This window comes from Amia ocellicauda, chromosome 6 (genome assembly GCF_036373705.1).
Source record: "Amia ocellicauda isolate fAmiCal2 chromosome 6, fAmiCal2.hap1, whole genome shotgun sequence".
In the NCBI taxonomy this organism is placed as follows: Eukaryota; Metazoa; Chordata; class Actinopteri; order Amiiformes; family Amiidae; genus Amia; species Amia ocellicauda.
The window spans coordinates 46,018,356-46,045,940 of record NC_089855.1 but is presented as its reverse complement, the minus strand read 5'-3'; the positions used below and the strand labels follow the sequence as shown (position 1 = coordinate 46,045,940).

The window sequence follows — 27,585 nt, the reverse complement described above, 5'->3', positions numbered from 1 at the left end:
TAAACCCTGAGAATAATTGAAATGACTCTATTAATTTTGCATGAGCAGAGTGAAAATTAAACAGAAGAGAGATTTAATTTAAATTATTAAATGTTAACATTGAACATTGAAAATAATGCAAAAAATGTCCGGACTTCTCAGGATCTAAAAACAATATAATCAACTAACATTTATTATATTAGTCAAATAAAAGTTCAGAAATCTACTTTCTTATAAATAAATAAACTTGCTAGGACTAGTTGTATATAATTAATATATCATTACTTTATCCAATATTTGTTTGTCTATACATTGTAAAAACAATACAGAATAAACTGTGTATTTCTTCTATTCACTGGCTAAAATATTGGCTTATTTCCACTCATTCGCTATGTCTTAATACATCAGTGTAAATTCATTTTCTTCCTCAAATATGACACAAAAGGATACTGTCCACAATAAAATCAGGAGAGGATGAAGATGAGAAGGGAGGTTCAGCCGGGACCCTCAACCATACTGATCAATCCACAGCCCCGCCCACCAGGTACTTCACCCCACAGTGTTCCCTTTACTCAGCCATGACATCCCAGATGAGAATGATTACCAATTACCAAGTGGATTCATCGTGCAGATGTGAGGGTCAATCACAGGCAAATATCAAATTGCTGTTGAAAAATGTGTGTGCAGACCAGCAGCTCTGTTATTCCAACTGAACCAGAAACCAGCACTGGGCCTTTGGTTTTTGCAAATACTTTGAAAAACTATTTGGCATGTGAGGTAGCGGTGGGTTTTCTTATAACATTTGTATATTATCATTAACGGTGTTTAAATTACAGTGCATCCAGGAAGTATTCACAGCGCTTCACTTTTTCCACATTCCAACCTGATGGAGCTTGAGAGGTCATGCAAAGAAGAATGGGAGAAACTGCCCAAAAATAGGTGTGCCAAGCTTGTAGCATCATACTCAAAAAGACTTGAGGCTGTAATTGGTGCCAAAAAGTGGGTTTTCCGATTGAAACAAGGTTAATCGAAGAGCCCAAAGCCCATGTCTTCATCAGACTCCTCAGATTCCTCTGTGCTGTGCATACTTATGTACATTTATTTTTAATACATTTGCAAAGCTTTCAAACAAACTTCTTTCACGTTGTCATTATGGGGTATTGTTTGTAGAATTTTGAGGAAAATAATGAATTTAATCCATTTTGGAGTGGAAAAAGTGAAGCACTGTGAATACTTTCCGGATGCACTGTACACAGAAAAGGTCAAATCTGTAGATGACAGTGCCCTGTTTGGGTCCAGGCTGTGAGCTCCTTTGGCTTCTCAGTGAGAGGTGAATCCATCCAACCCACAATGCTCTAGTACTGCTGTCTGCACACCCTGTATTACAATGAAGAGTGGTACTCAGTGGATCAGTTAGTTTAACCCAATCAATATTGTTCATCAATCTCAGTGGTGTCTTTTCAGAGTCTGTCAAATGAGAAGTAAGAACTACAGATTCCAGAGGATGGAAGTATATGTACAGGGGCTGTGAAATCTTTGGACCTACCATTTGAGGAAGAAATCACTGAAATACTTTTATTTTACAGCTTCTACAAGCACAAGGACAAAGAAGGAAAATGATATGAAAAAAATGCAGAATTTTTGAGGAAAAAGAAAAAAATTGAAGTTAAATGTGGGAAGAAGAAAGGCTTCCTGTACCAGAAGAAGCTGTTTGAGGGTGAGGAGGCTCTGCCAGCAGGTCACCACTGCGCATCACTGGGGTCTGTTCACACAACAAGCTCATAAAGCATTTATCTGTTCCATTCAATGTAGTAATCTGGACACAAGCTAGTCAGGACTGTGCATTAAACTCCACAAAGCAGACAGTTGGATAGCAGGAGTTCACAGCATTTCAGAAAATACAGGCCTGTAAGACTCATCCCATTTGAGGCCCTGCTGACCTATAAGACATCAGTAGTTCCTGGTTTTGCAGTTGAGGACACAAGAGTTTTTTTTCATTTCAGTTGTAGCTTAAGTCTCATTTATCTTATTAAACTCTTATATCATAAAACTGGTAAAAAACTAAAAGATGTAATTAACAAGGATCTCAATACTTTGTCTCTGTTTAATAACCAAGAACTTGAAGATCATGCACTGAGCCAGACTGGGAGCATCTGCTGTCAGAAATGTGTCAGTGAAAGGGAGAGCTGTGACGGTGTGTGTCTGTCTCTCTGTCTCTCTTTCTCCATGTCTGTGTGTCTGCTGTCTCTGTGGTTCAGGGAAACAGTGTGTGGAGTCAGAGGGACAATGGTACAGTACAACTGAATTTGAAAAGTTGGGAGGAAAAGAGAGCTGCAGAAATTGGAAAACGAGCATCACCTTTCAAAGACAGCCACTGAAAAATCTGATTGAGGTAAGAAAGAGAGAGACAAACAAAAGAGTGAGAAGAAGGGTGGTGTGGAGGAGGGACAGAGAATAAAGGGACCGTGACTAGCAGAAAGCCAAGAGCTGCAGCAGGTGACCCCAGACTCTGTCTGCTTCTCTTCACAGGAAGGTTTACTGAAACTGAAACCAAAGAAACCAAAGACCACTGTCACATTTCCCTAGCCCTGACCCTCTTTCCCCACTAGAGGCCACCAATGTTCCCTTGCCTTTTCCTGCTCCCTTCACTGCTTTCCTTTTTTCACTCTGTCAATTAACATTCCTCCACACCCTTGTGCACTTCTGCTCCTGTCCTCTGTTCTCATTGGTTCTGCTCCTGCCTTCCTAGTTTCTGCTCTCCTTTATAAACTCCTCACTGCAAAGTATTGTCAGCTCTCCCTGCATCACCAAGCCTTGTGCGCCCGGTGCCTTGTGCGCCCGGTGCCTTGTGCGCCCGGTGCCTTGTGCGCCCGGTGCCTTGTGCGCCCGGTGCCTTGTGCGCCCGGTGCCTTGTGCGCCCGGTGCCTTGTGCGCCCGGTGCCTTGTGCGCCCGGTGCCTTGTGCGCCCGGTGCCTTGTGCGCCCGGTGCCTTGTGCGCCCGGTGCCTTGTGCGCCCGGTGCCTTGGTTTCTGTCAGCTCATTGCACTAGCTCTGCACTTGGGTCCTTTCTCCAACAGCTTTATGGTCCTCCCACAAGGTAACCGTGACAACCAGAAAGGGGGTGAGTATGCAGGCAGACAGAAAAACTCTCACACTGTGTACTGTCTCAACCCCTTGCCCCTTCCTAACTCCAACCCTCTAGCCCATGTTCTCTGTATGTTCTGTTGGAATAATTGCTAGGAACCTCTACTCAAAAGTCAAAATGATCTCAAACAAAGGTCACTGCATGGATAAATAAGCCTAGGAAGTAGGCAGCGTGAGTGGTCCTTCTTCAACTCGGTGGACCACAAGCCGCTCATCCTGCATGTTCCCTGATCATGACTCCCCCCCCACAGCAGCAGCAGAGTTTCATGATAAGTTTCAGAAATGTCTAGTTATTCATGTACTATTGGAAGTATCACTAGATACTAGCTCTGAGCTGAAGCACTGATCTAAGGAAGACCTCTCCCCCCCCAAAGCTATCCGATTTCCTTAAAGCGTGGGACTGGTTTACATCAAAGTGACAGTCGTGGGAGGATGGCACCGAGAATAGGCCAAATAGTTTGGAATCCTGCTGTGAGATGTGTGGGGAAGGGGGTCTGTAGGTAATAAAAACTCTTGAAATGGACGAGAGCCGAAATCCTGACACAGAGCTACGAAGCCGGGCCAACCGGCATTTCCAAAAGATGGCATGGATTGACATCAGTCATAAATCAACCCCACCTTCAATAGGACACTGGGGACTGAAACCGAAATCCAATCTCACAAACTCAAGAACCAATCACCTATTGATCTGACAGGCGTATAAATGGTAGTGCATGGCCTCTCTTTCTCTCTCTCTCACCTGAACCAGTAACTCGCTGCCACAGCTCAAGCTGTAGCTCTGTTGCCCGAACCGGAACCAGAAACCAACTAAGTCTTTGCCGGCAACAGAAGAGTTAAACTGGGAGATGGAGATTGAGCCGTACGAAGAATTCTTTTAAAGGACTTTATAAAATAAAAAACTTTACAGACTGCGCTGCCCACCTGTGCCCACCTGATCAGTGGAGTTTTACAGCTGGACAATTGACTAAGTCGATTGAATACGAAAGTGTCAGTCATTTAAATAGCTATTGAGTCTTAAGAAACTTGACCTTTGGAACCGAACAGGGCCCTGCTTTCCTCAAAGACTTTGTCTTCAAGTAACTATGGTGGAAACCCTGCTTACAAAGAAGATTTTGTGCACAACCTTGGAGCCTTCAAACCAGTGGAAAATCTGTTTGGAAAAGACTCTGTTTCACGAAACCCCAACTTCCAGGTGCATCGACTGAGTGGAAGTTCTTGGACAAAGCCGAACCGGACTGCCTTTGTTCCAAACCACACGGACCTCGTGCCGTGTGCTGTTATCTGAGCCCGAAGCCAGAGAGGCCTCTCTGCGACGAAGTTCAGATAAGTTTAACAGTTTGGAGTTTGTGATTCATGACATTTGAGAAATCAATTAGAAATGTTAATCTGTGATTCATAACTCTAGAATGTGTAATATCATTTTGTTTTCTTAAATATAAATGTGTGTTGCATTAAACTGTTTTGTTGACAATTTTAGAAATAAAATCTGTCAACGCCGAGAAATATCTTCTCATTCCTGTTTAACTGTTTAGTCTGTTTAGTTAATAGACATTAGATTATTGGTGGCCCTGCCTATCCTTAATCATTGAATAATAATCAGTTAAGGGAAATTGTGGTAACAAGTAATGATAGGATCTTTCCCGGCACCTAAACGTAAATGAGACTGATATATATATATAACGAGAAGTTACCTGACATAAATACTAACCTGCGTAGTTATTTAATGTCTGACTAACAATACTAATGAGAGACTCACCTTCGTCTTACTAACCGGTATTGTAGTCAATGTGTTTATAACCTTTTTTGTTTAACGATTTGTGTTATCATATGCGATCCCATGGTCTTTGATTTGGTCACGGAAGTGATTTGTCTTTGATTTGTTGATCTAGAGTTGAATTTTAATTAGTTTTTCCCTTTTGTATAATTAGGGTAGTGCTACATTTAGTCTTTGTTTTTGAATACATTTGACAATTTATATCTTTGGAATTGGTGTCTGCGTCCAATTATTACAGAAATTGAGTTCTAAAAGATTCCAGGATTCGTGATAAGGTGATACTATAAATTCAGTTATTTAATTGAAATTTATAAGTGTACCTTAAGCTACACATGCCACAAGTATTTGACTTCCTGTTGAAAAAACATAATTTACTCATCTTAACGTTCAAGCCATAAGTCTTTAAGTCTACAACCAAACTACAACCACCCAGTGTGGTGACCGGGGTTTGATCCCCCATTTCTCCAGGACCCGAGAACCCCCAAAAAGTGTTACAATACATTGAATAGAATCAATATTCTCAAGTGCCAAAATCAAAAGACAGAATAGACAGTGTCAGTACAAAAATCTTAGAGAAAATATACTGTATATGTGCCTGCAAAATGATTCAGCTGGGCTTGATGTGTGTGGATCCAGAGAGGGACTTGTGACATGTGCAGATAATTGTGTGACGAGCAGAGAACATTAATGACATTGTTGGTCGGGGTCAAACATTAGTGCAACATTTTACTCACATTGTCTTTGTCAGAAACAAAATACAACCAAACTACAACTGCCCAGTGTTGCCTGTACGAAATGTCAGCTGGGGTTATATACTCATTATCCTGGTGCCCTTGAGCAGTGAGTCGAGTCCATTGTACTCTAGGAATCACCCCAGTGCTCTTCACACTCCTTCTCATGTCCTACAAGGTGTAGTAAGCTGTCAGTTCTGGAGTCATATTCGTTCCTGGTACAATGTTATGACATCACATCCTGCAGCGATCCTATCCAGACACAGTTGTAAATTTGCACGTGTATTTGTGTAGGTCTGTGTTAAGAGGCGGTTTGAGGTTGGGCTCACTTTACTGCTCAAAATCAAAACAGTCAGGTTTATTACTGAGTACATTTTATGCTTTGAGTAAAAATCTTTATTTAAAAAAAACTGAGTACAAATCTTCATAAAAACAAATTAATACAAATCTTTATGAAAAACCCTGACAAATTATTCTTTGGCTTATGATTTCCGTTTTGTCTTGAAAAAATCCAGGCCTGAGACTTGTATACGACTCTTCTGAACAAAACTCCCGATGCAGCAGAAGTCCTTTACTGGAGCCCCAGGGCCCCAAATACAGCTGTTTCACACAGAGCCACCGAATGAGATAAATTGTCATGTTTACTACAGAGCACAAGATTTAAATAATAAAATACTGAGACACAGTATCCTTTTTCTTGATGGTTTATACTTCATTTATCAGCTCTGGGCTGCTCTCCTTGACCACCGGTGTCCTGGGCTGCACGTCCTGCAAGAGCAAAACAAACGCACTGAGAGACTCACGCCAAAGCACATGCAGTGAAACCCTGTACAGAATGAGTGTAAACAGTTCCCAGACCTGTCATTAGTTTTCCTGTGGGTTTGGACTGGACATCTCAGAAGCCCCTCCTGTGAAACAGATACAGAGAGAGGGAAAAGAAAAAGTCAGTTTCTCTCTGTTGTGCTCTGTCCCTCCACTATTCCTGCTCTGTCTCTCTGTGGTATCAGACTCACTCTCTCCCTGTTGCCTCTCCCTCATGCTCACTCTCACACTCTCCCTTAATCTCATTCTCTACCCCTCTGTCTAAAGCTCTGTGACACCTCTCTACCTCTCTACCCCGTCTCTCCATCTCACCTGGATCAAAAGAGACAAAGAAATCCCCCGACTCCTGATACTCAGTTTCCAGTTTTTCCAGCTTCCTTTTCCTCCAAACATCTCGAACTCAGGGGGGCTGAACCACCGTCCCTCTGAGAGGATGCTCTTCACTCTTGAGCCTGAGAGACAGATAACAGACACACACACACAGAGACACATACACAGACACACACACACACACACACGTTACTGCTATTCCTCTGTGTTAAAAAGCTGCAGCCTGTGAAAGCATGTTTTTATTTGCTGTACCTTACTCTTGCTACTTTATCTTAAAACTTAATTGTGAGAAAAACAACCAACCGAGCAAGCAAACCGGTTTCAATTCTCCCTGCGTGTGAATGAACTCAGGACTGCAATGGGAGCCCATGGTGCCTGTGGGTTCCCCCCCTCACCTTTAGCAAGCTTGTCTGGGTGCAGCGTGCCCTCCTTCTCCCCACAGGTGACAGGGATAGGTGGGGTGAGTTCTGCACTGTCCTCCTCCTCACTGCTCACTAAAAGTGCTCTTCTGTACACACTGCCATTGCTGCAGTGACCTGTGAGCCCGGACCTGCGCCCAGAGTTGCCTGGGACTCCTGGACCAGAGAAGAGTGACAACTATCGATAAATAATTACAAAAAAAATCATAGTACATTTATAAAGAAAGACAGAGAGAAAGACGTTCTGCCCGCTTCATATCACAGTTAAGCAGCAATACGAGCCGCACACCTCACTGCACTGATCAGAGGTAAAGACACAGGAGATCTACTCCAGCTGTGAACAACATGGTTTTAACAGTCTGTGTCATTGACTCCACTGTGTGCGGTTTAGCGTTTCCCAGGCTGTCACTCCTACAACCCGAGCCGCCTGCTAGGACTCAGACTGGACGTCTGTCACTCAAGCTGCCCCATCAGTCGGTCACCCCCAGAATTACACAGGACGCTGTCACTCAGAGAGATGGGAATCTGTACTGTGTACTGCGCTGGCCTGGTGTGTATTATATATAGTTTGAGATATATATTCAAAATAAGGGCTAGACCAACTCAAAACTCAATCACAGATTTCAGATTGCAGTTGCTCCCTGTCATGTTTTGATTTATAAATAGCAGAAAGTGGCTTCTGACAGTAAATGAAACCACAATAGGGGACAGATCTGTAAATCTGCGTTTGGGTCAAAGTATTGATTGAGTCGGTCCTGATTGTTAATAGCAGGTGGCCCATGGAAGTTAGAATCATCAGGAGGATCCAGGGAGCAGCTACTCAAGATTAGGGACCTGGGCTGGTAGGGCAGAGCTCAAATTCCTCCTCCTCCTCATCATCATCATCCTCACCTGTTGTGCAGTACTGCATTGGAGGGGGGGGGGGCTTCCTCTGCTGCAGTGACCTTGATGGTGTTGGGAGCCCTGGCTCCTCCTTCTCCTCCTCCTCCCTGACCTCTGACCTCTCCAGTGTCTCGGGTGAGGAGTCTGCACAGGTCAGCACAGGGACAGGGCATCAACACAGCGTTGGAGCACTGGGTCTGAGTCTGATTGGGTTCTTGTATATAAGCCACAGTACAGGATATTCGTTGAATTTATTTTTGTGTGAATGAATAGACTGCAGTTAATATATTCAAATACACATACATATAGATTTTCTCTTCTATTAGTGTACACCTGACTGTTAAAACCACTGGAATAAATATGAGAAACATCACTTAAGTTTTCCCCTGAGGAAGATACAAAATGCAGGTACTCAGAATTACAGACCCAGACTGGCCTGCCAGGGCTCAAATCCCTCCTCCTCCTCATCAGCATGTGCTGAAATGCCCTGCGGTGGCATGTGGGGCGTCTTCCTCGGCTGCAGTGACCTGGATCTTCTGGAGGGGCCTGATTCATCCTTCTGCTCCTCTCTGCCCTCCTTCCTCTGCAGTGTCCCTAGTGAAGCTGCACAGTTCCAGCAGAGGGACAGGGCATCAATACAGCGCTGTATCCCTTTGACTCGAGACCAGGCTCTCGTATATAAGACACACTGCAGCCTCTCGTATATAAGACACACCACAGCCCCTCTTATATAAGACAATGCAGCCTCTCATATATAAGACACACTACAGCCCCTCGTATATAAGACAATGCAGCCTCTCATATATAAGACACACCACAGCCCCTCGTATATAAGACACACTGCAGCCTCTCGTATATAAGACACACCACAGCCCCTCGTATATAAGACACTGCAGCCTCTCGTATATAAGACTTCCTGGGGTTATTGGTAGAATTTTGACCAAAACACTTTGAAAACACATTGATGTGAATTCACCTGTGTATTACTGTATTATTTACAGTAAAATACCACAAGATATACCACTGTAAACTGCCTGGATTTCCAGGACACCCATTGGCTGGTCAGGAAGCAGCATTTACAGGAAATCAACATTTGTTTATCACAGAAAGGCAGTAGTTTTCCTGTATACTGCAGCAGCTGAGAAGTGCTTAAGATTCTGTTCGTCTGAGTCAAGTGTGATCACTTTGGGGTCTGACCTGTCTGTGCATTGGGGCCACTGTGGGGATCAGTCAGACTCATGTGCTGCTTTAAGATCTTTTGTTTTACTTTCAGCTGGGGAGGTGATTTGAAGGATGTGGTAAATTGTATCAACTTAAAAAAATGGATGAACGCAGGAGGGCAGGTACACACCTGTGCCAGCCTGGAGGAGCAGGAACTCATGATACTTTATTGTGCTTTGCTGACGTGTGTCAAAGGGCAGCTTGCTCAGGCGAATGGACACGGGGCGAGTGGAGGGTGCTGGCTGCAGCTCCTCCGGTCTCTGCTCTTCTCTGGCCTCTGTGCTCTCTGGCACCTCTGCGGGAGGCAAACAGTCAGTGCACTTTAGCACAGCCCAGCCTCGCCCCTGCCCATAGCTTCTGTCTAGTGTTAAAGCTGGGAAACTATATAAACACATTTTCTCACACACACACTCACACACATACACACATACACTTGTTAAAAGCAGGATAATGACCAATAAAGAAGGTCAATGAGGAGGAGTATAGAAAGCTGGTGCTCTGGATCAGGGACCTGGGCTGGGTGGGGCAGGGCTGTGCCGGTCTATGGAGAAATAAAGATGTCCTGCAGTGATGTCCTGCTGTGGGGGGGGCGGCCAAAATGACATTAATGGGGTTGCAGTCCCTGTTTCCTCCTCCTGCTCCTCCCACCTCTCCTCCTCCTTGACCTCCACTAGGTCCAGCATCTCTGGGGAAGAGCAAAGGGCAGGACAGGTCAGCAGAGGAACAGGGAGTCAGTACAGAGGTGTAGGGTTGCAATAAGAGCTCTATTGGACAGGTGTCTGCGTCCATTCCAACTCTAAGTCCACTCACATCGATGTGAAGTGCATTCACACCCCTCAATTAAAACGCTGGTTCAGCTCCCCTGTTAGGTTTCCAGCTGACTGAACTGACACAGTTAGAACAGACAACACTGATTCAGACACAGTTAATGCACCCAATGTCTGTCCAGACTAGAGTCTGCTCTGTCCTGGGCCAGAGTTACTCACCCAGCAGCCTGTGCTGCAGGCGCTGCAGAGTGGGATTGCACTCTAAGATGAAGCCCTTGAAGGCGCAGCTCCAGAAGCCCTTGATCACGTGCAGTTCCTCTGTCCCCAGCCTGTCCAGCACAGTATACAGCGCCTCCTCTCGATCGAGCCGCTCTGCTGTTCTGCTGACCTTCTGCACAGGCGGGGCAGCACAGCAGAGCACAGCACAGGACACGACAGTACAGCAGAGCACAGAACAGAACAGTATAGTACAGCACACACACAGTACAGGACAGGACAGTAGAGCACAAACACACATACACAACCCAGCACACACACAGCATGGACAAGCACAGTTGACACAGCACAAACACACACGCAGAGACAACCACCAAAACAAGAAAAGGGTTAAAATAAGTGTTCTCTTTTCAAAGTTTTCCATTTGTATTTTATTAATATATTATAGTAAATGGCAATTCCATACAGTGTACAACAAGAGGAAAACACAAGTCATAATTCAGTGCAGTAGTGCTGTGGGCGTTGGGCTGGCATAGTGTTTGGCATAACAGCCCAGAAGCAGCTACAGAGGGCACAGTAACTCTAACTCCAGTGCCCTTTCTGACCTGTCTGCCCGTGGCCTTGGCTATCCGCAGCCGGTGCAGTAACCCTGAGTGTGGTGTCAGTCAGAAGTGCGTCTCACCCCGTACTCCTCCTGTGTGATGATGTCATAGTCCCGCAGGCAGCGCAGCAGCCTCTCAGGCTCCTCGGTGCTGGAGAGCTCGGACTTGTTTTCTTTGAAGAAGCTGTGCAGCTGCTCCTGAGTGAAGAACCCAAGGTCCAGGCCTGCAGACAGGGAGAGCAGGGTGTGGCTGCACCGTTAACCAGCACTGTGGTGTTCAGCTGCTTAACTGGTCAAATTACACAATTAACTGGGTGAATTCAACAATTTCTGTCCAGATTTCAAATACATTTTTCCACTTATTTAGTTACCCATGTTATTATTAGTAGTAGTAGTTGGCATGCACAACATAAAAGATCTGAGATTTTGATTTAAATACATCACTTTTTATTGTATTTTTAATAGGGCAGGGGGAATTAATGCTTTAATCTTTGCGATTAATTTGAAATGTTTAACACATTAAAAAAAATAACGCAATTGGCACAGCACTTTTTTGCCTCTGTTTTAATGACTTTAATGACACATTGTCCAGAAAAAGAGAGCTGCTTTGTCCCCTGATAATATAAACCGACTGGTCTGTCGGCTTAATGTAAAAGAATAGACAAAATCTTAGGGTGAAAAAAAAAAAAAGTATCCTTTTGTTATTCATATTGCAAAGACTTATGTACCTTTTTGAAATTCAGCTGGCACTATAACATTTTGTTGTGTTTGATATTGTTGGTGCATATAAAGAAAGTATTTATTTTGGCCTATTGGCTTACATTCTAAGCTAATCCAGTCTTTTTGATAACCTTGATGGTTTTAATATTCAACTTGCACTTAAACACTTCGTTTATAATGTTGCTGCATGCAGTATATTTGATGGGAATGACTACTCTGTAGTTCTGAGGAGAGTCTGTTTACAGTTCACAAGATGTAATTAAAAATATTATTTAAAATATACTTCCTTTGTGTTGATTAATTTAATTAGGTGATTCTACGTTTAAATATTGATGATTACAAGCTTGGGGAATTCATGTGATTAATTGCGATTAATCACAGCAAATTGTGCGATTAATTTCGTGTTTTTTTTAATCGATTCCCAGCCCTAATTTTTAAATTATTTACTTTTTGTGTTGCTTTATTGTATCTCTGACAAACTATTCTGATATAAGGTGGGTTTTGTGATGTTTGTACTCTGAACTGATAGTTCAGTGCAAGCAATAAAACATGCGGATATGCATGTCATATTGTATTTCACGATTTACTGGTGCACAAAATTAGCCTGGCACTGGGAAAGTAAAACAATAATGGCTTGATTGATATGAGATTGGAATAGTTATACTGTTTGCTGCTGGTGTCCTGTTTCACTGAGTCATGTGTCAACGATGTTGTTTTGAATGACTAATATGTGGCTAATGCAGATGATTTTTGAGAGAGAGGGTGGGGTTGTTTTTATCGCAAGCAGACACACGCACACCTTGTGGTCGACAACAAAGTTGAAGCTGCAGTAAATGTACTTGCACACTGAAGCTGCAGAGATGTGTGGCGCTGTGAAGCTGTGGGGCAGCAGCGCCTTGTTGCCCCAGTTCCCACCCCCCTGAGGACACACTGACAGTGATGGGACAGTATGTCTTGCAGCAAAGCACAGTCACTCACCCTGAGGACACACTGACAGTGATGGGACAGTATGTCTTGCAGCAAAGCACAGTCACTCACCCTGGGCTGGGCCGCCTCCAGGCGCTCTGTCCATCTCTCTCACTGACGGACACGCACAGATGACAGGACCCGCACAGGAGGACACACTTATGATCGGCAGCTCCACATCTGTCTGCCGCCTGAAAGACATGAATCACGACGACATCCGGTTCATCAGATTAAACAAATGTAACCAACCAGCTGATGAATCCCGACTCATGTTGCACAATGATGTCTGCCCACGGGAAACAATGCCCATTTAATTATATTATGATGAAAACTATTTGAAGAGAGCTTAATAAGCACATACCAATACATTGGCTATAAATGCATTGCAATGGGTTTTGTATGGCGCGCTACGTTTCGTTTCACTATACGTTTCGTTTCAATGTAAGTTTCGTTTCACTATACGTTTCGTTTCAATGTAAGTTTCGTTTCACTACCTCTTTCTTAGCCCGTCATTGTACTGTAAAGACAATTGCTGACAGCTGTGTGTTGGCTGTGGCTGCTCGTCCATAGTGACTGCGCTGTGCACTCTGGATCAGCTCTGCATATTCTGCCCATCGAGTCAGGCTGGCATTTGACCCGCCGTTAATAGAAAACTACAAACCTGGGGTCAGAGGCGGCGGCTGCATCTATGTGTCCTCTATCTCATAAAAGTCACCGCTATGACAAACCGGTCAGTAGTTTGCCATAGTAAGTTTCGCAGTAATCTATAGCCTTAGTAAAGCTCAGAATTTCTTGTCTTGACTCGCTCAGGGCGCCAGCTTTTGAAATTGAAGTTTCCTATTTTTAGAGCAAGGATAACCAATCAGATGACAGGTAACCAAACACGCCGTGGCAAGACTGGCAGCGTGTGTCCGGGCAGGGACGGATGTGACCCACTAGCAGCGCACACTTTATATTTGAAAAGAAACACGTAAAACGCGTTGCATTCATGTGTCTGGGGATATGCAAGCGCAGACAGACGAGGCACTGGTGCATCTGTGCAGAGTATTGTGTGTGACGCCTGGAAGTGAGTGACCCGGCTGCACAATATGAGTCATGAGCGCAGGAGAGCTGCGAAAATACAAATATGCAAACGACACAATTTCTTCATTGGCGTATTCAGAGTACTGCGGGATGTCTATTATAAAGGGGAATAGTAATAGTTGGCACCCCATTGGCACAGGCTCTGCTCTCTCCTCCAGCCCAGAGAGGACAGGACCCGCAGAGACCCGACACTCGTCGCCTTCACGCTGGAGACGCAGGACTGAGTGGATTGAACGGCATCACAGGAGGTTGCGTCTCCAATCAAAAGCATATTTAAATATTCAGATAATCTCAGACTGTTTTAGTAATCAAAAGACCAGGAGATAGGTCTAATTGATAATACATAGATTAATAAAGTAATCAAGAGAAAGGGAGACCAAGAAAGAGTAATATCAGTTCTGTTTATATTTGGGTTGTGGAGAGGGATGGGGGGGAAATATATATATATATATATATATATATATATATATATATATATACTGCATTATCTGTATTATCGTTTTTTTGTAATTTCTGTCTTGTTAAAAGAGAAAAAAACTTTGTCAATACCAATGCACTGTTGAGCTGGGATGAAAGACACTGGACACTGCTGCCCTCTGCACTGAGTGCCTGTAATGGGTATGAGGACAATTCACTGCCCATCACTGTGTTGTGTTTTTAAATGAACAGCCCACTTGCATTGCATTTATTACACATGTATTACTAGCCACAGAAGCGGACAGAGGAGGTGTTTTTTGGGCATCTGTGTGAAGGGGGATAGACCCTGCAGTTCAGAGCAGTATTTTACACCTATAGTCAGTGGGCCTGGTTGGCAAAATTGTGAAATGCCCCCATTATGAACTGGACCCATCTGCAGTCTGTTAATTTAAGGGCCTGATCCTGTGGCCCCTAACAGAGATCAGGCCTGGCTTTGATCGCCATTTTAACAATGCCTCTGATGTGACTGATTAAATTGTTGTCTTCCTGGGAGGAAGTAAGTTACATCTCCTCTAATAATGGCTAATATAAACAGCCAGATCAGAACTTTTCTATATCTGCCTGATGGCTTCTTCCTATTTAATTCACAGGTTCATCTCATTTCAGACATCCTTCAAAATCCAAATCTTTCCCACACAGAATAAAAGCAGTTTCTGTAGCATATTGATCAAAACAATAAGGTAATCTAACAAAAAACAAATTCTAAATGGAAAATATACAATTGTAAAGAATAATCCACCCCTCGTCAAGATTTTGATACTTTGAATTAGTTTTGAATGGAAACAAAATTCCAGGTAATAGAGTGAAATTAGTGAAATTAACAGCAAATATGTATTGTAAACACTTTTTACAATAAAAATGAAATGGCACATTCCAGAAGGACCTTAAATACATTTTGAATAGAGCAGAGATGTATCTATGTTAAATACTTTCCATGTAATGAGAAAACTCTTACTCTCTTACAGTACTACAAATAAGGCAGTTTTGAAAAGCTCTAAATCCACACGTGACAGAAATTAAGTATCGTCATTTGCTGGATTTCTGGGTAAGCACTGATCCCATTCCTCTCCCTGCTGTACCCATTCCTCCTCCTGCTACTCCCATTCCTCCCACTGCTGCTGCTTGTGGTCCAGCTCATGGTCCCAGTGTTACTCCTACTGCTGCTTCAGTTTTTACATTCCTTATTAATGGATTATCTTCCTCTGCTAGTTTTGTTTTTTTGTTTTTGGTCCTCCTCTTATCTGCAGAGTTTTCTCGTCTCTCTCTCCAGCTCCTCTGCCTCTAAATGCCACTGCAGTTGCTCCTCACCCCTGTGTATCTCCAGCTCTCTCTCCCTCCAGATCCTGATCTCTGATGTCTCTCCCAGCCTCCTTCTGAAAGGTGTGCATTACTGACTGAGAGCTCAGATCTAAAGCTCTCTCCACCCAGGATGGTGTTTCCTGAGATGCTCTTCCCTGATCCGGCCTTCCTCAGCATTTCAATCCTTCTCTCAACATTATTATTTTTATTATGCATTTAATGGCAGATGCCCTTATCCAGGGCAACTTACAAAACATAAGAGCAATATAAAGTGCAACAATACAGTACAGTTCAAAGCATAATGCAATTTATAAATTCCAATTTAAACAAGTGTATAGGAAATATACAGTAAACAATACAAGTCCTACATCCTAGATAGTAAAAGTTAGTAAGTGCAGGCATCGTTAAGAGCTAAGGGAAAGAAAGTGATAGGGGAAATCAAAATAAACAATACGAGTACTAGTAATGCAAAGCAAAGTTATGTCAAAATGTTAATCTGTGCAATTTTGCAGGATAATAAACGACTAAATTAGAAGTACAGTCTGAACAGATGTGTCTTGAGTAATTGCCGGAAGGAGGTCAGGGACTCTGCTATCTTGACTTCAATGGGAGGGTCATTCCACCACTTAGGGGCCAGGGATGAGAAGGAGCGGGCTCTGGAGGAAGGGGAGTGGAGAGGAGGCAAGGTTAGACTTTTGGTGCAGGAGGACCGCAGTGGTCTGGAGGGTAACTCGGCACAGTCTGGTCCAGACAACGGTAGGTGAGGGTCGATCTGAATGCATTCCGGGATCAGGAGCCAGTGGAGGGAGCAGAGCAGTGGAGTAGTGTGTACGAATCGGGGCAGAGAGAATACCAGACGAGCAACAGAGTTGTGGATGAGCTGGAGCGGGCAAATAGTAGTTGCAGGCCGGCCAGCTAGGAGGGAGTTGCAGTAGTCCAGGCGGGAGAGGACCAGTGACTGGACGAGCAGCTGAGTCGAGTAGTCAGTGAGGAAGAGACGGATTCGGCGTATGTTGCTCAGGAAGAATCTACAGGTGCGTGTCAGCGTGGTGATGTGCTGAGTGTAGGAGAGCGCAGGATCGAGGGTGACTCCTAGATTTTTAGCGGAAAAAGAAGGAGAGAGTGTGTTGGATTCCAAGGGGATTGAGATGGAGAGGTCATCAGAAGGTGTCACTTGGTAGGTCCGGTCACTGAGGTAGGAGGAGAACCAGGTTAGAGCAGTTCCAGAGATTCGAAGGTCAGCGAGGAAGGTGAGGAGGATGAAGTAATCGATGGTGTCAAGCACTGCAGAGAGGTCAAAGAGGATGAGAACTGAGGAGAGGGAGGTGCTCGAGCACAGCTGAGGGAGTCAGTGACAGCCAGGAGAGCCGTCTCAGTGGAGTGAGCTGTGCGGAAGCCGGATTGCAGAGGATCAAGGAGTGAGTGTTGGGACAGAAAGTCAGAGAGCTGACGGTGGACCGCCCGCTTGAGAGTCTTTGAGAGGATGGGGAGTAGGGAGACAGGGCGGTAGTTCTGAGGAGAGGTAGGGTGAAGGGTTGGTTTCTTGAGGAGTGGGATGACAGCAGCTTGTTTAAATGCAGAGGGGAAACAGCCAGAGAGGAGTGAGGAGTTGAGGAGGGAGGAGATGAAGGGGAGAAGATCAGGAGCCGTCGGTTGGAGGAGGCGAGTGGGGGGTCCAAGGCACATGTTGTGGGTTTGTGACCTAGGAGGAGAGAGGAAAGTTCAGAGTCCAAGAGAGGTGAGAATGAAGAAAAGGAAGGTTGATTAGTAGGAGATTTAGGCAGGATGGGAGAGGAGGGAGGACTGTTGAAGAGCTTGCAGATGTCTGTGATCTTGGAGGAGAAGAAGGAGGCAAAATCATCAGCAGAGAGAGATGAGGGAGGAGGGGAGGGGGGGCAATGAGGGAGGAGAAGGTGGAGTAGAGTTTGTGGGGGTAAGAGTTCTTGGCTGAGGTGAGTAAGGAGGAGAATGTGGACTGTAGAGAGCATTAGAGTTTGAGGGCAGCTGGGAATTTGGACCTCTTCCACTTCTGTTCAGCAGTGCGTAGACTGGATCGGGTTGAGCGGAGAATGGAAGAGATCTGAGGAGGCTGAGGAGGGGAGGGACAGACAAGACAAGACGTAAAAGGACAGAGAATCAAGGGAGGAGGTGAGGGAGGAGAACAAAGAAGAGGTAGCACAGTTAACAGACAGATGGGAAAAACAGTCAATGGAAGGTAAGAGTGTGAACAGTGGAGGCCAGGGTGGAGGAGGAGACAGAGCGGAGATTAAGTTGGACAGTGACAGAGGGAGTGGGTGGATGTCCAAGGGTGTCATGGAGAGCGTCATAGGGGAGCAGTCTCTAGAGAAGATGAGATCTAGCTGGCGGACAGCCCTGTGAGTGGGGAGAGACGGGGAGAGAGAGAAGTTAAAAGAGTGGAGGAGGAGAAGAAATCTGGCATAGTGGGAGGGGTTGGAGAGGTGGAGGTTGAAGTCTCCCAGGAGGATGGTATGAGAACAATGAAAGAAGGGAGGGAGGAAAGAATTAAGTATAGTTCATCCAGGAAGGAGGCGAGTGGACCGGGAGGGTGGTAGAGAACTAGAAGGCAGAGTTGAGAGGTATAGGTGAGTTCTACAGCATGGAATTCAAAGCTGTTAATCGTGATAGAGGAGAGAAGTGGGGGAAAGAGAAGAGGAGGAAAGCAGGAGCCCTGTCCCTCCTCCCCACCCAGTAAGATGAGGGGAGTGGGACAGGATGAACAGAGAGGATAGGGCGGCAGGGGTGGTTGAGTTCTCAGGGGAAATCCATGTCTCTGTGAGAGCCAGGAAATCCAGAGAGAGGTGGGAGGCAAAAGCGATGAGATGAGATGAAGTCGGCCTTGTTGGTAGATGAGTGGCAGTTCCACAGACCTCCAGAGAGTGGAATGGAGGGGAGGGAGGAGGAGGGGAGAGGCAGTGAGATGAGGTTAGAGGGATTAGGGAGGTAATGGTGAGCAGGTGCACTCTGAGAGGAACCGGAGAGATTGTCATGGCTGCCTAGTGTCGATGTGTGGCGTCTCGTCGCAGTCTTCTCTCTGGAGTCCCACAGCTAGAGTCCCTGCAATTTGAAGATGGGGCCCTTCGGAAGGGGGCATTGAAGGCTGTTGGTGCAGAGGTCCTGGGGGCCATTAAATATTCCACCTGTAACTAATTAGGAGAGCACACACCTGTATTGAGTTGAATTCAGTCAGGATCATGGAAGTCCCTCCCAGTCAGGAATGCGAAGTGCCAGATGCACAGTTACATGAACAATAGCTCCCAACAATACTAATAATAATAGCTTTCAATTTTTAATAATCAGCTTTTGGTTCTGATTTACAGAGACTGTGTCGATATATGGTCAAAGTGCACTAAGTAAGTCGCTAACTAACTAACAAACAGTCACTGGCAATTGGGAAGTGCGGGAGAATCCCCAGGGGGCCGATGGTCTATGTTTGATTGATATATATATATATATATATATATATATATATATATATATATATATATATATATATATTATATTTTGGTTCTGCCAGTTACATGCTGAGAATAACACACTGTTATTAACTGGGCATTCTCACTCTCTCTCGCGCACACATCATCAATCCAATCAGCACAGGAGTAGCCAATCCCTGATTGGATTTGCCAGGATTTTCCTACAATAGGATTGGTAAACCGATTTCGTCTTTCATTTGAATAATCTATTGTATTGATCGTGGATGAGTGTCATTTCAGTCACAGAACTTCTCTAGTTTTGGAAATCTCGTGGTTTCTGTTTTATCATTTTAGTAATCACACCACCCCCGGGGGTCATTACAGTTTAATTAGCTATTAGGGGACTGTGGTGAACTGTTTGAAGTGTTGTTTGTTCTGCAGATGTTAAGCTTATTACACTGATAATTACACTGTATATTTAAAACTTTCAATGTTATATTTAATGACTGTACATTATTTATTCTAAACAATTATATGCCACAGACAATTATATGGCACAGAATTATATGGCTTTTTTCCAGTACAGTCATATTTTTATGTGATGCTGTAATGTTCGGCGGGCACAGGGGACCCAGTTGCGGTGTGTGGTAGAGGTGGTCAGACATGTGTGGGTCAAATACCGGCAGGACAGGGCACACAAGGGCTAGGCAAAGACATCACAGAGAGGCAAAGCAGGTGGTCGAGGAATCAAAGCTCTTTCAAGGCACTAGGAGACTGCTTGGTATTGTAGCTTACACTGACAAAACATCACAATTACAGATAGTGAGCGAGAGGTTTATATGGGGAGCAGAGGGAAGCAAGGAACCAGGTTTGGAAGGTGCAGGGCGAATGGGGGCAGAGAGTGATTGAACAAGTGCACATGGTATTCAGGAATATTGATTGATTGAAAGGGAGCTGGGAGATGTGAGTGGGAAGGAGGGGCGAAGGCGACATCTAGTGGGAATAAGTGGAGGTGAAGTTAGACAGGGAGTGAGTGCTGGGCAGTAGCTGTGACAATTCCGTGTAAACAGTGAATATATTTTTAATAGTGTTAAAGGTTGTAATATTAAAACACAAAAAAACATAGTTTCTGAATTGAGACCAACAGTTGCTATTTGAATATGCTGAGAATAATCTGCTTTTTTGGCGATTTCTTGTTGGACTCCGTTTTCATGAGGAAAATGAGCTTCAATCTGTAGGTTACTTATAGCTGGAGTAAAAGCAATACCATAAAAGATGTTTCACTGAAAAAAGTGTTGAATTTAATAAGCATAGATCAAGATCACTGACATGGATCAAATTGCTTGATATGTAAAAACTTAATAAACAAAGTGATTGTTGTTTTACTATAGTTGTGTTGTTAAAATGAATTGTTTTTTTTTAACTGAGCGGTGGATATAGGGGATTTCAGAGCAGTTCCCTGCTACAGTAGCACAGCAGCGTTGGGCCAACGTCGGCCTGATGGATCATGGGATGTTTTTGCTCATTTTTGCTGTTTTTCACTTCTGACAAATTAGTTACAAATTTAAATACATTCGCCATCATTAATTACCCAACTGGCTGTATATTGTCATTTACATTCACTTTAAACTATTCCGCGGTACAGAAAATAAAAAGCCTATCATTTGATATTTTAAAACTGATATTTTGAAAACAACCTCAGTCATCCATACAACCTGGTACTTATAATGATTATTATTCATAAGTATGGTATTTTAAAGTTGTATAGGTCCATTTAGTAAAACAAGTTGCACTGATATCGAATCTGTCAACATTTAATCGGACATGATCCATCTCGCTGACAGTAACTGCTGTCCAACCATGCCAACCATAGAGGTTGTCAGAGACTTGGAGCAAAATGTACTACCCACCCCATGTGATGTCTATGGGTTCCGGACTTCAGGCAGTCATTGACAGAAAAGGATTTGCAACCAAGTATTGAAACTCACAAATTAATTCATGATTATCTTGGAGGGATAACATATGTAAATGGGTGTAATTCCTACACTGTTCACCCAATTTGGATGTATCTATTCTCAAATTAAAGATGAAAGTCTGCACTTAAACTACATCTTGATTGTTTCCTTTCAAATCCATTGCGGTGGCGTACAGAGCCAAAATGATGACGACTGTGTCACTGTCCAAATATTTCTGGTCCTAACTGTATAGGTCAGTAAAATTCCAGAATACCTTTCCTTTAAAAACCTTAATAACAAGTGCACAATAGTGAAAACAAATAGCCAACTTTAAACAATAATCTCCAAAATCAACACAAAAGAACAACAAGGACAATAAATTAAATAAATAAACATTCACATAACTCGTACACCCACTCAAAATAATATGCACAGGTGCGTCACAGTTTGCATTTAATCTGCACCGCTACACAAGTGGATGCTGAATAAAATATTTACATTGATCTCTTATTCACCCACTCTTACATCACCATTCCACCAACTAATAGATAACGCCTAGATAAGGGTGTCTGCCAAGAAATAAAAACTATCAACAACAACAATAATGATAATAATAATAATTACACAGCTGTCATGAATGATGGCATCAGTTTTAAATGTCTTTTTTTTCTTCTACTCATATTTGTAACCGCTGCGAAGTACACGCTTGTAGTTTTGTATCAGCCGGGAGATTAATGTTGTTGATTTACAGTGTGGAGCGCCAGATTGCTGTGTTTATATATATATATATATATATATATATATATATATATATGCTTTAAAAACCGATCACTGCCTCTCAGAGGACCATCTTGCTCTACCGCGTCTGGTTTCTCTTCAATTTCAAACACTGTGATTGGCTGGCGGTGCCTCTCACCCTGCCTGCTCATCTCGGAAGCCACACCAGCAAAATACATCTCCTTCCCGTTTGCAGGGCCTCAAATTTTAGATTTAATTCAGCGGGAAGATGAGCTGTGAGATTCCCTCCTGCGACTCTTCTGCAACTTCGCTCTCACACCTTGCAAACATTTTTGATTTAATCCTGCCCTTAGTATCATTGCATTTCATTTACATCACATGGTGGTGTGAATATACTTAATAATTGTATTTATTTTACATGTTACATGTTACATCAACTTTTTCTTGAAATAACTTGTTCACTATTGTCTGTAACTCTGTAAATTAAATTATTGTATAGTAGTAGATTAAATTGATTGTTCTGATTATTTGACTTTGGACAGTTGAGATCTCAGCATGTTACTCTTAGACTACCCACAGCCAGCACCACTTCTTCAGATCGATATCTCTCAGCACATTCCGCCGCCCTAAAGAGGCCCTGGGAACATTACCTCAAAATGAAAACAGACCAGTCCAGTCATGAGGCCAGTCAAATTCAACAACAACAAATGCCCCCACCAGACTGTAAATTACCAGCGATTTTCCACCAACATGGTGCCAGTACTGGTTCGCAGCTGGTGCCTAATCTGGAACTGTCGGCACGGATCTGCTTTTGCTGGCACCAAAAACGTGCTGGTCTGGAAGCAAGGAAACTGTGACGTCAGGGGCCAGGAGGTGGGCTAAAGCCGTTTCCTCAAAAAGTTATTTGCAGGAGTTCAACATTTTTAAAAAGGCAGAAGAGACATGAGCAGTGAGGAGAGTTTTGATAAAAACTGAGAGAAATCAGCCGCAAACAGTCGAAGAGAGTGATCATTTAGAAACAATATGGTCCTCATGAGGTCCCCTATTTTACAGTAAGAGAAGAAAAAATACACAATAACTTCTGTGCTGATGAGTGCAACTTTAACTAAGTATGTGTAGCAGGTGGGACCCTTTAAATGAGTGTGCTGACCAGTCCCCTGATCCGTGAGCCAGGTTTGAATGCCTCTATAGCGCTTAATGCGCATGACCTTGTTTAAAAACTAAGGTAGGCAGGTTGGGTGCAGATGCACAGAGAACTGCATGGAGAGACGCAGCAGGAGACATTTTTAATCTATATAATCTACACAATAATCTACACCGTGTTGTATTAAGAATAAGATTGTGAGCTGTTTCAGTAACGGGTTGGACGGAGCCGAACTAACAACTTTAAAGTCCCAGTTAATTGTATGTATGGTTGTAGCTGTGCCTGAAAGCTCAGTTGGGACAGCTGTCTTTGGGAAAGCTTCACTTGGTGTGTTGACTTTAGTCTTTTTATTTGTATGGTGTTGGTGTTTATTATTCTGTTTAACTGTCTAGAATTGCCTTATTGTCAGTAGTTCACTGGTAACACGGTTGTGGTTTGATTCACTTGTTTTCAATATTATTATTGTTAGTTTTCATTTTGCACTGGTAGTTGTTCTTCCTCAGCTTCAGTTTTGAAGAGACGTTTAAGTAAGAACCGGAAAGTTTACCTTTTACTGACCAGACTAAAAGGGGTTTAATTGGTATTTTATGCTAAGTATTAACTGGTTTTTATTTGTATGGTTTTACTTTGTAGTTTGTTTAAATAAATATGTGTATAAGTACCATTTTACAGTGCGCCTACTCCTGTTTGTTTTCATTTAATTCAAGTATACTTGTGGGGAATCTTGGGTTATTAATCTGAAACGAGAGGTCCCTCTCCTCTGATCATCAAGACGGTGGCGTGGTCGACTATAGGAGACTGTACTAACGCTTGTGGCTGACGACAAAACTCCCCCCCAATTGCCACAAATGTATATAATCTACATCTCGATAATCACAATGTAGTAAGAGTTCATAGATTACTTACTTCGTAAAAGTGTAACTCATTTAAACACATGAAGAAACACAATTTACATTGTTGTTGCTGCTGCATTTAAACAATCTATTCCGCATGTAACATTGCACTAACAGTCACTGCTGTGCAGAAGCACTACACTCGCTCTGAAGGGAGGGGGTGCTGACGGTCAATTGTCCAGTACAAGCGGGTGGGGGGTGCTGACGGTGATTTCTCCGTTAAGACCGGGGGGGCTGAAGGTGTTTTCGTATTATGTTTTAGCACGTCAGTATAATATAATCGCGCAGAAATACCGTTATGGGAAATAATCAGAATTGGATCAACGACGCCGGTCGTTGGCGCAGCGAGCGAGCAATCACACATCAGATGGTGACTTATTATTATTATTATTATTATTATTATTATTATTATTATTATTATTATTATTTATTTATTTATTTATTTATTTATTAGCAGACTTACAAAACATAAGAACATTGTTGCGGTGTCTGGCAACAGGGAAAATGCAACAATGATATGGCTTCCCACGCAGAATTGGACCAAGGCCTCTGAGCACCGAAACACGGTAATAAACACAGGTAATCACAATAAAGCCTTCATTTATTTTCCGTCTATTTTCCAGGAACATGGGGCAAGAAGTCTGAGCTTTCCACAGGGGAGAAGCTAACTCTAAAACGAATGTATTAAGTACAATTGCCTGGGGGGATAAAAATCCGAATAAAGCCGTAATCTAATGGAGAGAATAAACAAATAAGGATGATTCTGATCTAAAACCTATAAGTCCTACAAACTTCAGGACAATAATCATAAGTAAAGTCCCATGCTAAGTGTCCTTTGCGCTCTGCTCAGGACAGTCACTTCACAAGTCCCCACAGCAGGTAAGTCTCTCACTCCAGCTGGTCCTTGTGGCTCCTCAGTGTGGAGTTCTCCCTCATTGTCTCTCAATTTCTTTTCAGGATTAGAGTTCACTTCCCTGAACGTTTGTGGTACTTGTAACTTCTCTGGACCTGAACTCTGCACCCAAAGCCTGACACCATTGTTCGTACAGGAGTGAATCCACCGGATTGACAGGGAAGTGTAGCTGTTAATCCCCTTTTCCTTTATTTCTTCAAGGAGGAGGCAGCAGTTCTGCAAATAATTTCTTCAACTATAAATCTGTGCCTCTAGCGTGTCTTTTCCAAGCTCACACAGAACTAATCCATATTAGAATTGTACTTGTAATGCTTTGATCTCCACTGGTCCTTATAGCACCTCCAATCCCTCTTCCCTGGCTGCCTCAGTCCCATACCCCATCGGACAACAGTTTGTGTGCACCTCTACCTGCTATTTGTTCTGCTAATGTCACGATTGTAGCTGATATGCCACCTAGTGGGGTAAGGAGGGACTAGGAGCTCAACAGCTAATTGAAATAATGAACACTCCCCCTTCAAACAGGTTCTTTCAATCTCTGGTTCTGACACATCAGAAATACAAATAAGTTAAATCAATAACAAAGTTTATTCACAATATTTTCCTTAGACAAGGAAAAAAGAGGATTCATTTTCTAAACCCATTAATATGAAAATTCTTAAAATTGCCAACCTCAAGAAAAGACATATAAGTGAACATAAATGAGTAAATAAAATAAGTAAACCTAATCATTTTCAAAAAGTCCATTAAGACTCAAGGCATACTCTCTCACTCTTGTAGCGGTGCACCCAATTTGTCTATAATCAATACATTGAATCTGTGTTATCAAGGCACATCAGACCCATTTGAATGGTCTATGTGGCCCCAGGAGTCACACATGGGATCCATTGGGTGATGAACACATGCCATGTAGTTCACAGCTAAAGCCTGGACCATGTGCATATGCTTCTCTTACCATCCTTGAGTTTGTATTATAAGATGTGTACATTTTGCTTGACATATTTATTCATTTTTATTCCTGCATGTCTTCTGATTTTTCCCCCCAATCTTCCTGACCTTCTACTGACTTCTCCATCTCAATCCCCTTGGAATCTACAACACTCTCTCCTTCTTCTTCTGCTGAGAACCTAGGAGTCACCCTCGATCCTGCGCTCTCCTACACTCAGCACACTAATACACACCTGTAGATTCTTCCTGAGCAACATACGCCGAATCCGTCCCTTCCTCACCGACTACTTGACTCAGCTGCTCATCCAGTCACTGGTCCTCTCCCGCCTGGACTACTGCAACTCCCTCCTCTGCAGCTTGCTTTCAATATGATTTTCTTGTACGAAAAGCACAAGTTTTGAAACTTCGCAAATATCTATTAAAGAAATTATTTGATTAATTGTGTATTTATTCACATGGAAATATCCTGGTAACACTTTAGATTGAGTGGCATCAACAGATATTTAATAGTTATTTAATTAGTAATCTATATGTGTTCAGCAAACACACTATGGCGTTCTCTTGAATGTTTATTAACTATATCTATAGATATTGGAAGTGCCATCGAAGCCACGTCGCGTGCACTTCTACAAGTTGACTGTTAATTCAATATTTATAAACACTGAATAAGAACACTACATGAGCTTGCAATACATATATATACATAAGTACATACATACATAATAAGTAAATTCCCTAATCAGCAGGCATTTGTTTGCAGTATACAATATCCTGTCATTGTGGCGATGGAGAAGCAGCAAGGTATTCAGCCTACTCTTTGCTCTAAGTGAGTGATGTGGGTGGTTGATTTGAGAAGAGACTATTGTACATTAACGATGTGCTCCACCCAAAATTACATACTTTGTAATTGATTAAATATATTTTGATCAATGTAATATTCAACCCTTGTGTGTTGTGTGGGGTCGAAGTCATGTACAGTGAGGGAAAAAAGTATTTGATCCCCTGCTGATTCTGTACGTTTGCCCACTGACAAAGAAATGATCAGTCTATAATTTTAATGGTAGGTGTATTTTAACAGTGATTGACAGAAAAATGCATTTCAAAAAAGTTATAAATTGATTTGCATGTTAATTAGGGAAATAAGTATTTGATCCCCTATCAATCAGCAAGATTTCTGGCTCCCAGGTGTCTTTTATACAGGTAACGAGCTGAGATTAGGGGCACTCTCTTAAAGGGTTACCTGTATAAAAGACACCTATCCACACAAGCAATCAATCAATCAATCAGATTCCAAACTCTCCACCATGGCCAAGACCAACGAGCTGTCCAAGGATGTCAGGGACAAGATTGTAGACCTACACAAGGCTGGAATGGGCTACAAGACCATCGCCAAACAGCTTGGTGAGAAGGTGACAACAGTTGGTGCGATTATTCGCAAATGGAAGAAACACAAAATAACTGTCAGTTTACCTCGGTCTGGGGCTCCATGCAAGATCTCACCTCGTGGAGTTTCAATGATCATGAGAACGGTGAGGAATCAGCCCAGAACTACACGGGAGGATCTTGTTCATGATCTCAAGGCAGCTGGGACCATAGTCACCAAGAAAACAATTGGTAACACACTACGCCGTGAAGGACTGAAATCCTGCAGCGCCCGCAAGGTCCCCCTGCTCAAGAAAGCACATGTACAGGCCCGTCTGAAGTTTGCCAATGAACATCTGAATGATTCAGAGGAGAACTGGGTGAAAGTGTTGTGGTCAGATGAGACCAAAATCAAGCTCTTTGGCATCAACTCAACTCGCCGTGTTTGGAGGAGGAGGAATGACCCCAAGAACACCATCCCCACCGTCAATCATGGAGGTGGAAACATTATGCTTTGGGGGTGTTTTTCTGCTAAGGGGACAGGACAACTGCACCGCATCAAAGGGATGATGGACGGGGCCATGTACCGTCAAATCTTGGGTGAGAACCTCCTTCCCTCAGCCAGGGCATTAAAAATGGGTCGTGGATGGGTATTCCAGCATGACAATGACCCAAAACACACAGCGAAGGCAACAAAGGAGTGGCTCAAGAAGAAGCACATTAAGGTCCTGGAGTGGCCTAGCCAGTCTCCAGACCTTAATCCCATAGAC

General features: G+C 43.2%; 1 protein-coding gene across 3 annotated transcripts; it reads right to left on the bottom strand.

The window, feature by feature from the left end:
- Positions 1-6,007: 6,007 nt before the first annotated feature.
- On the bottom strand, positions 6,008-13,346 carry LOC136751569 (sp110 nuclear body protein). Of its 3 annotated transcripts, none has more exons than XM_066707282.1 (12): positions 13,234-13,346; positions 12,645-12,763; positions 10,968-11,110; positions 10,289-10,460; positions 9,814-9,987; positions 9,433-9,597; positions 8,508-8,684; positions 8,091-8,225; positions 7,176-7,355; positions 6,763-6,902; positions 6,487-6,536; positions 6,008-6,396 (listed from the first exon to the last, which is right to left on the bottom strand). In XM_066707282.1, exons 2-12 carry the CDS (start codon positions 12,676-12,678, stop codon positions 6,348-6,350), a joined length of 1,419 nt encoding a protein of 472 aa, XP_066563379.1. In that variant the 5' UTR covers positions 12,679-12,763; positions 13,234-13,346; the 3' UTR covers positions 6,008-6,347. The 3 variants fall into 3 exon arrangements, with proteins under 3 accessions (XP_066563379.1, XP_066563377.1, XP_066563380.1); XM_066707280.1 differs by lacking the exon at positions 13,234-13,346 and adding an exon at positions 13,067-13,159; XM_066707283.1 differs by lacking the exons at positions 9,814-9,987; positions 13,234-13,346 and adding an exon at positions 13,067-13,158.
- Between the last annotated feature and the right edge of the window lie 14,239 nt (positions 13,347-27,585).